The 10,048-nt window shown below is 40.1% G+C and overlaps 1 protein-coding gene across 7 annotated transcripts in view; it reads right to left on the reverse strand.

Moving 5' to 3' along the window:
* The window catches only part of rmnd1 (required for meiotic nuclear division 1 homolog), an 80,029-nt gene that overhangs the window by 69,377 nt on the left and 604 nt on the right, over positions 1 to 10,048 (reverse strand). For 2 of the 7 annotated variants that reach the window (XM_043696501.1, XM_043696496.1), the window contains exons 1-3: positions 9,633 to 9,750; positions 6,894 to 7,005; positions 4,134 to 4,562 (exon numbers count right to left, since the gene is read on the reverse strand). In XM_043696501.1, the coding sequence (XP_043552436.1) occupies positions 4,134 to 4,544 (411 nt within the window). In that variant the 5' untranslated portion in view covers positions 4,545 to 4,562; positions 6,894 to 7,005; positions 9,633 to 9,750. The other 5 variants (XM_043696500.1, XM_043696497.1, XM_043696498.1 and 2 more) reach the window with 5 other exon arrangements.

Here is a 10,048-nt window from a genome sequence, read left to right on the forward strand (position 1 = left end):
ACATTTAAAACTAGAATGTTATGCCATGTTAAACAGCAAATACACACAATCGTGGAGTCTGAGGAAGAGCTTCTATTACAGCCAATGAGCTGCACAGCATAGAAAGAGGCAGCCACTTGTGTCATCAAACACGTACCTATTCTAGTCTCATTTTCCCGCACTGGTCTGGTACCTTTCTATCTATGGTACTTCAGGTGTTCATCTAAATACTCATTGTGATGGTTCCCACCTAAACCTTCCTTTGTGGCAGAGAGTACCAAATATTTATTCATATTCTGAGTGAAACCATTCTATCTTAAATCCCCACTAAACATCCCAAGACCACAACTGATCAAAGCACTTTCAAATCACTTTCCTGGGTACCCCCTCCACACCTCGACTCTCTTATTAATCAAGAATCCATCTACCTCAGTCTGAAATGAACCTGCCTCACTGTCTTCTGGGGAAGACAATTTCACACTCTCAAATCAGAAGGAAATTTTTGTCATCTGTCTTCAATTGGAAACCCCTTATTTTTAAGCCATGCCCCCCAGTTCCAATCTCTACTACAAAGAGAAGCAATTTTGTCAAGTGCATGCTTATCCTTTAGTGGTGTACAACTATGCCAACTCAAATAAAGCTTTCACACATTCCATATGTTGGTTAAAATTGACCTACTCACTGAAAGTAAGCACTTCCATTGTGACTCAAGACATTACAGTTCTACACCACTACCCCTAACAATGCATCATATTATAAAGAAGTCATTATCATTGACAACAATCCAAAGATATGTTCATTTGAATTCCTGCTGGAGGGTGAAATATTTACACAACATCAAAAGGAAGCACACGTCAGACATAGACAGCAGAGATTATGTGAATCCTTACAGTATAATGGCAGTAGGAGCAAACTTAAGAGGGAAATCATAAGGGCAAAAGGGGAATGTGAGATAGCTTTGGCAAACATGGCTAAGGAGAATCCAAAGGGATTTTATAAATATATTAAGGACAAAAGGTAATGAGGGAGAGAATAGGGCCCCTCAAAGATCAACAAGGCAACCTACGTGTGGAACCGCAGGAAATGGGGAGGTGCTACATGAGTATTTCGCAGCAGTGTTTACTGTTGAGATGGACATGGAAGATAGGAATGTGGGGAAATAGATAGCGACAACTTGAAAAAATATTAGAGGCGGTGGTGCTGGACATCTTAAAACTCAAAAATGAATAAATCCCTAGGAATTGATCCCCTAAAACTCTGTGGGAAGCTAGGGAGTGATTGTTGGGCCTCTGGCTGAGATATTTGGATCATCAATAGTGACAGGTGAAGTGCCAGAAGACTGGAGGTTGGCTAACGTGATGCCACTATTTAAGAAACTTGTAAGGAAAAGTTTGGAACTGTAGACTGGTGAGCCTGACATCGGTGGTGGGCAAATTATTGGAGGGAATCCTGAAGGACAGGATTTACATGTATTTGGAAAGTCAAGGAATGATTAGGGATAGTCAACAATGCTTTGTGTGTGGGAAATCATGTCTCGTAAACTTGATTGAGTTTTTTGAAGAAGTAACTAAGAGGATAGAGAGTGGTGGTAGAGGGTTGCTTTTCAGACTGGAGGCATATGACCAGTGGTGTGCCACAAGGATCGGTGCTGGGTCCACAGCTTTTCATCATTTATATAAATGATTTGGATGTGAACATAAGAGGTATAGTTAGTAAGTTTGCAGATGACACCAAAATTGGAGGTGTAGTGGACAGCGAAAAAGGTTACCTCAGAGTACAACAGGATCTTGATTAGTTGGGCCACTGAGGAGTGGCAGATGGAGTTTAATTCAGATAAATGTGAGGTGCTGCATTTTGGAAAGGCAAATCAGAGCAGGACATATACACTTAATGGTAAGGTCCTGGGGAGTGTTACTGAACAAAGAGACCTTGGAGTGGAGGTTTACAGATCCTTGAAAGTTGAGTTGCAGGTAGATAGGATAGTGAAGGCGGAGTTAAGTGTGTTTTTCTTTATTAGTCAGACCATTGAGTTTGGGAGTTGGGAGGTCACATTGCAGCTGTACAGGGCATTGGTTAGGCCATTTTTGAAATATTGTGTGCAATTCTAGTCTCCCTCCTCTTGGAAGGATGTTGTGAAACTTGAAAGGATTCAGAAAAGATTTACAAGGACGTTGCAAGGGTTGGTGGATTATGAACTATAGGGAGAGGCTGAACAGGCTGGGACTATTTTTTCTGGAGCATAGGAGGCTGAGTGGTCACCTTATAGAGGTTTATAAAATCATGAGGGGCATGGAGGAGTCCAGAACTAGAGGCATAGGTTTAGGGTGAGAGGGGAAACATTGAAAAGGGATCTCAAGGGCAACGTTTGCACACAGAGGGTGGTGCGTGTGTGGAATGAGCTGCCAGAGGAAGTGGTGGAGGCGAGCACAATTACAATATTTAAAAGGCATCTTGGTGGGCATATGAATAGGAAGGGTTTAGAGGGATATGGGCCAAGTGCTGTCAAATGGGACTAGATTAGATTAGGATATCTGATCGGCATGGAAGAGTTAGACCGAAAGGTCTGTTTCTGTGCTGTGCATCTCTGACTCTAAGTAACGCCAGAATAAATGTAACAAAGTAGAAAAGTATTCTGGTGTAGCATTTCTTACTGGCTGAGCACAGATCTTAAAAGGAAAGAGAAGAGGAATTATTTCAACGAACTGTAACATGCTGTACAACACAGAGAAAGAGAAGAATGAGATGTGACTGAAAAAAATGTTTCCAGTGAGATCTGTCAAATGCTCTGTTTTTTTTATATACTGTGGAATTGAAATACAACCCAGCCCTTTTCATCGGATCAAATCAGGATCTTCTCTACAGACCAGCCTTCAGGCTTTTTCCCCAGGCAGAAATAGTCATGTACTGCACTTGTACCAAACTTCAGAACACCAGCTGCACAGATTTTTCAAGCATTCATCAATAAAGCACAACTGTCTTGTTCAAAAAAAATAGACATTTCCTTTTAGCTTTCAAAATAAGGAATCAAAATAATTCATTTAAAAGCACTCTACAATTTGATTGCTTAGAATCCCTACAGTGTGGAAGCAGGCTATTTGGCCCATCAAGTCCACACCAACCCCACGAAGAGCATCCCACCCAGTAGTAGTGTTCCAAACTCTAAGCCAAATCAGTTCTCCAAGCATGGGGAAATACCTGTTTCTAAAGTAAAACTTCGAGCCTTATTCAAATCGATTTTAAAAAGCCTTAGTTGAGCTCTTGTGGCTCAGTGAGAATGTCCCTTCCTCTGGGTCAGAAGGTCTGAGTTTTAAGTTCCAACTGTTCCAGAGATGTTTCACAACATGTCCTAAAGGTTGATTAAAAGGGTATAAAAGTGCCTCATTTTGTTTTCTCGATATTTTCTAATCAACCCACCTCAGAAATGTTATGACACATCCTCGAGTAAGTGGGAATTGAACCTTGGCCACATGCTCAGAGGTAGGGACACTATCACTCTGCCTCAAGACTCCTTAGTTAGTTTTATTCGAAGCATTTTAATCGCATCAATAAGTACCCAGATAGTAGGTCCTCAAATAGCTTTCTGCTGGCATCCACATGTATCTTTGATAAACTCAGAAGTGGGTGTATTGGAGCCAGGTTGTACTTCTGTTCAGTGACCAATAATTTATAACTATCCTAGCCACAAACTCTTGTGAATTAAAATTTAACATCAACTCTCACTGGTCAGTTAATCTGTTTTCTTTCCCTTCATATCCTCCATCTCTGTCATTTTCCATCTCAGTTGCTCCTTTAATCACAAGAGCAAAACAATCTAGAATATGGATCTCTATAGTAACAGCGATCACAACTTGATGAGTACTCTCCATCTGAAAAGCAAATACTACTAGCTTGTTGTTCTTTATCTATTCTCCAAACTGAAATCCACTGACAAGTATTACAGAGAAATGCTCCATCTTGTGGTTCAACCAAGAACTGGTGACTGCACCAATCCATTTGGACATCATTGGCATCTAATTCAAATAATCAAACTTATTGCTTTTAAGCATGAATAAAAAGAGATACTGGGACACAGTATTTTAATTTTATTGACCTATATAATATAGCAAACCTAAAGAGTAGTCCATTAACAATAAAACCTAAAACATTTTGTTTACCTCCACATCTGCAAGAGCTGGCTGGTTGGTCCTTGATGGCTGTTTGGTCCGAGGGCCTTTAAGAGGTCTTTTGGGTGACAGTACTTTCTGTTTGGGAATCATTTTATTGCTGCTTGTCACAGTGGAATAAAACAGTTTCCTTACGTTTGCACATTGCACACAATTTAGAGATTGCCAATGCAGCATTGGCACAAAAGCTGTCCCTTTTGGGTTGAGAGAGCCTAGAACCAGCCTATAGTCTGGTGATCTTCCATTTTGGCCTTTCCATTGGCAGCACAGAGCATTTCTTTGAAAATTGCTATTGGGCCTAATCCCAAGGAGCGGAACAGTTCCCAGAGAGGATCGCAAACAGGAAGTTCTTTTCATCAAATGTGCAGATAGTTCCAAGATTCTGAGCAATCTGACAGTCATGGTTAGTGGACAATCAATCTAAAGTGGGAAAAAATATTTTTTTTGGAGAATTTATATTCATTACAATGGAAGCATTATTACTGTTTCTTATCACTTCTCTCACATAAGCTATCATCATTCATCTGTATTTGAAAAGTAAAATCATCTTCAAAGTAGGAGATAAAAACTGTGTTATTGATACAAATCAATTAATTGCTCTGAACTGCTGAGTAAGCACTTAGTGTATTATATTTAAATTAGGCCTGAAAGGATTATTAACTATCTGCCTTTCTCTGATATCATCATGCCATCATTTACCCAATCATATAAGCTAAAAATATCTGATTTAAATAGTAACCATCTTGTAGGAAATGCAAAGTAAAATCCCGATCTATTATAAATCAGTTCCAAGTGTCACTTGCGTGTGCTGACAAAATAAATTGAATACAATGTTACTATGAGATTGCAGGATTTTCACTATTTTCCTCTGAAAACTGGAAGCCACCAGCCTTGTTCACTGTATAATGAATTTCTGCAGATCATTTTCAATATAGCATAATCAGGAGAGTGACAGAGGGTGAATGTGCAATTATATATTTTAGAACATAGAACATTACAGCGCAGTACAGGCCCTTCGGCCCTCAATCTGAAACCAACCTGAAGCCTATCTAACCTACACTATTCCATTCTCGTCCACATGCCCATCCTATGACCAATTAAATGTCTGTAAAGTTGGAGAGTCTACAACTGCTGCAGGCAGTGCATTCTACGCCACTACTACTGCTGTGAGTAAAGAAACTACCTCTGACATCAGTCCTTTATCTATCACCGCTCATTTTGAAGCTATGCCGCCTCGTGCTAGCCATCACCATCCGAGGGAAAAGGCTCTCACTGTCCACCCGATCTAACCCTCTGATTATCTTATATGTCTCAGTTAAGTCTTTCAACCTCCTTCTCTCTAATGAAAACAGCCTCAAGTCCCTCAACCTTTCCTCGTAAAACCTTCCCTCCGTACCAGGCAACACCCTAATAAACCTCCTCTGAACCCTTTCCAAAGCTCCCACATCCTTTCTGTAATGCAGTGACCAGAACTGCACACAATACTCCAAGTGCAACCGCACCAGAGTTTTGTACAGCTGCTGCATGACCTCATGGTTCCGAAACTCGATCCCTCTATTAATAAAAGCTAACACACCATATGCCTTCTAAACAGCCCTATCTATGTGCATGGACACCGAGATCTCTCTGCGCATCTACACTTCTAAGAATCTGATCATTCTTGTTATTCCTTCCAAAGTGAATCATCTTACACTTTTCCGCATTAAATTCCATTTGTCACCTCTCAGCCCAGCTCTGCAGCTTACCTATGTGCTTCTGTAACCTACAACATTCTTCAGCACTATCCATAACTATACCAACCTTAGTGTCATCCTCAAATTTACTAACCCATCCTTCTACGCCCTCATCCAAGTTGTTTATAAAAATGACAAACAGCAGTGGACCCAAAACAGATCCCTGCGGTACACCACTAGTAACTGTCTTCTTTCAGCTAGCCAATTTCTGATCCAAACTGCTAAATTGCCCTCAATCCCATGCCTCCGTATTTTGTGCAGTAGCCTATCATGGGGAACCTTATCAAACACCTTAATGAAATCCATATACACATCAACGGCTTTACCCTCATCCACCTGTTTGGTCACCTTCTCAAAGAACTTAATAAGGTTTGTGAGGCATGACCTACCCTTCACAAAACCACATTGACTATCCCTAATCAACTTATTCCTATCAAGATAATTTCCAACACTTTACCCACAATCGAAGTAAGGTCCACTGGTCTCTAATCACCAGGGTTGTCTCTACTCCCCTTCTTGAACAAGGGAACAACATTTGCTATATTCCAGTCTTCTCGCACTATTCCTGTAGACAATGGCGACAAAAAGATCAAAGCCAAAGGCTCAGCAATCTCCTCCCTGGCTTCCCAGAGAATCCTTGGATAAATCCCATCCTGCCCAGGGGATTTATCTATTTTCACACTTTCCAGAATTTCTAACACCTCCTCCTTGTGAACCTCAATTGCATCTAGTCTAGTAGCTTAATTAGATACAGTAATGAAAATGTATAACTAAAATCACATGATCAACAAAATTAAGATTACTGAACTATGGAGCTATACTAAATTAATGGAACAGTAAAAAATATTGGAAAGAAAAGAGAAAATGGGGACGAAGTGGAATTACAGTATTACCTCTAAGAACTTGTACCAGTCTTTCTTGTTAAGTAGTAGAAGCTAAGCTATAGTTAGTTACTCTATTTAAAAGTAGCCAAAATATGTTTTATATGGTTTTACAGAACAGGGTAATCTGTACATACCAGATAAGCATAATTTCAGTTTTCAGGACTGGAGCTGTTGGTGGTAAATTTCTTCAGTTCTCGACAAGGACATTGAAATCAGCATCAGTACAATCATAGAACTGAGTGGCCACTTTCAAAACAAAAGAAAACACAGAAAGTTAGACCCAAATTAACGAATTCAATAAATCTAGGCCCCCCCATTTTTAAACCACTTCATCGACTGACAGAAGCAACATTGACTGTAGTCATGTAACTTATACAGTATCCTTTCCTATTGGATGAACGTAATGAGAAGCTCCAAGGAAATTTAAAGAGTCACATTACTTCAGATAGTCCAGTTTTAAAGAGATTTTTTAGCAATGCACAAAATAAACTTGAAAAATTAATTCATTTTAATTACTGGATTTGTCACCGTATGCTCACAATGTATTGCTGAAATCTTAATTGCTCAAAATGCAAATATACTATCTTGGGTATTGGTTTTGATAGAAACTGAAGGAGCATAGTTCTTGAGAGAGGAAAAATAAAAGTTAGCAATGACCAAGTAGCAGAAACAGAGGAGAGAGAGGATAAGGATCAAAAGGAAATCAAAATAACGGGGTTAGCTCTGGAGGGGTCGAGAAGTGGACATACAAATGGACAATGCTGAAACACAAATTAAGCAGCATGGAAGAGATTAGCAGGAATACACTGAGGTCATTAACAAAGACAACAATAACCCCTGCATTTATAAAAATGCCTTAATATAATAAAGCATCCCAAGATATCTTACAGTAACATTTTAAAACAAAATATGGCACTGAGCCACATAAGATGATATGAGGGTTATGGTCAAAGAGGCAGATTTAATACACGTCCTGAGGATGAAGAGAGGTAGAGCTGATAAGTTCTGACATTTCTTCTCTAAACCTAAGGCCTTGGTAGCCAAAGGTATAGTTACCAAATCTGACTCAATTAAAATTAGAGATGAGTAAGAAACTAAATGGGAATTCCCACCTTGGTGTCCTCCTACTTCTCATCTGCTAAATATCTAACAGACAATTTAAACCATTTAGAAACAGTAAAGTGGGTCAAGACAAACGTGGTGAGGTAGACTGACACTGCCCAGATTTACAATGTGCTTTCTGATGGTATCATCAAGGGAAAGTATGCAGGAATGAAATATGAGGGGCCAAGGATAGATCCCAGAGGCAATATCACAACAAAAGGCATGTGAAGTGAGGTTTCTTGATGAAGCAAGCATGGTGTAAATATTGTGATAAGTAGTATTGATTTAACTAGGTCTGATAAGTCTGATCATAACTGTTGCTATTGATGTGCATTTGCTTTGAAATGAAAAGTTCAACAATTTATATCTGGTCTGTCTTATCAAGTATTTTCACAGTCTGCCTTTATCAAGAAATTGAAGTATACAAGGAAAATATACAACTATTAGATCATAAGGCCTGTTGTTAAAACTGTGGTCTATGTCATCATTTACTGGACATTGCAGGTATACACCACTTTGGAAAAGGTTCAAACAACTTTGAGTGATTAGCACTGCTATATCCAAGAGAAAACACAAGGTAAAATCTGCCAGTTGTATCAGATATTTTATAAAAACTATTCTCCACAAGAAGTTTTACACGCTTACTTAAGTGCAGCAAATACCTCATTGATAAGCTAAGTTTGGTGCCCCTACTACACCAATTGCAATCTCCTTACAGGGAAATGATTAATAAGTAGCACAACATTTAAATTAAAAAACACTTCTTGCAAACTGTGTTTAATTATTAAAAAGTCACAGAAAATTGCTTATTTTGTTGTTCAGCAAGTCATCACAGAGTTATTTTGATATCAAAAGATATGTTGCTTCAGCTCTCATCTTCACTAATCTCTCTTCAATGATGTTGTAAAAGTTTTTTTTGTACTTGTGCTAATTCACTTTATTATTCTATTTCTCTCTACCAAAATGGAACAGATTGATAGGACACCCAGAACCAAAGAGATGTAGAATGGGTGTAAACAAAGGTGAAAAGAAGATGGTCCACTCTTTTGACAGCAAAGTCAACAAAGACATGACTCTGTGTTGTGCACATGGGAAAAGGTGGGTTACACAAGAAAAACCAAAGACAAAGCGATTATACTGTAAAGGTACAGAATTTAATACTGAATCCTAAAATCTTTAAGTGCCTAAGCAGAAAATGAGGTATCTAACTTGCATTGTGCTTCTTTGGGATACAGAAGCAGGCCCAAGTCAAATGTATGCTTGGGAGCACATTGATCTATTGAAATAACCAGCAACTGGAAGGTTGAGGCCATTCTTACAAATGGGGAGGTGTTCCACAAAATAGTAATGTGGTCTGCTTTTGGTCTTGCTAATGTTAAGGAGATAGCACTGTGAGCAGCAAATAGACTAAATTGAAATAAGAAAGCCACTGATTTTATTACCAAGAGAATAATGTTGTCCAAAAAAAAGTGGCTGGGCAAAGACCTCAGCAATATCTCAAATAAATATGTGCCAGTATATCATTCCCCACAACAATGCATACAACAAGTGACCCTATGGGCTTTGCTGCTACTTTGTGAGAGAAGAAACACACGAGTGCAAGGGCAAGTGACAAAACGCGCGTGCGCAGTCGGTTGGGGGCTACGGGGAAAGGTTCCGGTGGATCCAATTGCAACTAATTCCCAGGTCAACAAAAACATCACCCAGGCTGCCTTCTCACACCACCACCATCCCTTGGTGATCGGCAACACCTTTCTTCGTTCACGCACCTCAATCACTGATCTCTTCCTCACGGTCCCTAATCGCCATCCTCACACTCAGTCGATTCTGAAACCTCCTAACCACGCTCGCGCTTTTCCCCGACACCCCTCAATTCGCGCACGCGCAATGGACCTCGGTTTCACTCGTGCTTTTGCCCAGCTCTCCCCTCAATTCGCGCACGCGCAATGTGCTTCGGTTTCACTCGTGCGTTTCCCCAGCTCCCCCCCAATTCGCGCACGCGCAATGTGCTTCGGTTTCACTCGTGCGTTTCCCAAGCCCACCCGTCAATTCGCGCACGCGCAATGGGCTTCGGTTTCAATCGCGCTTTTCCCAAGCCCTCCCGTCAATTCGCGCACGCGCAATGGGCTTCGGTTTCAATCGCGCTTTTCCCCAGCTTTGTATTAGTGGTGCGGGAAGAGCACAG

The sequence above is a fragment of the Chiloscyllium plagiosum genome, chromosome 9 (assembly GCF_004010195.1).
Source record: "Chiloscyllium plagiosum isolate BGI_BamShark_2017 chromosome 9, ASM401019v2, whole genome shotgun sequence".
NCBI classification, from domain to species: Eukaryota; Metazoa; Chordata; class Chondrichthyes; order Orectolobiformes; family Hemiscylliidae; genus Chiloscyllium; species Chiloscyllium plagiosum.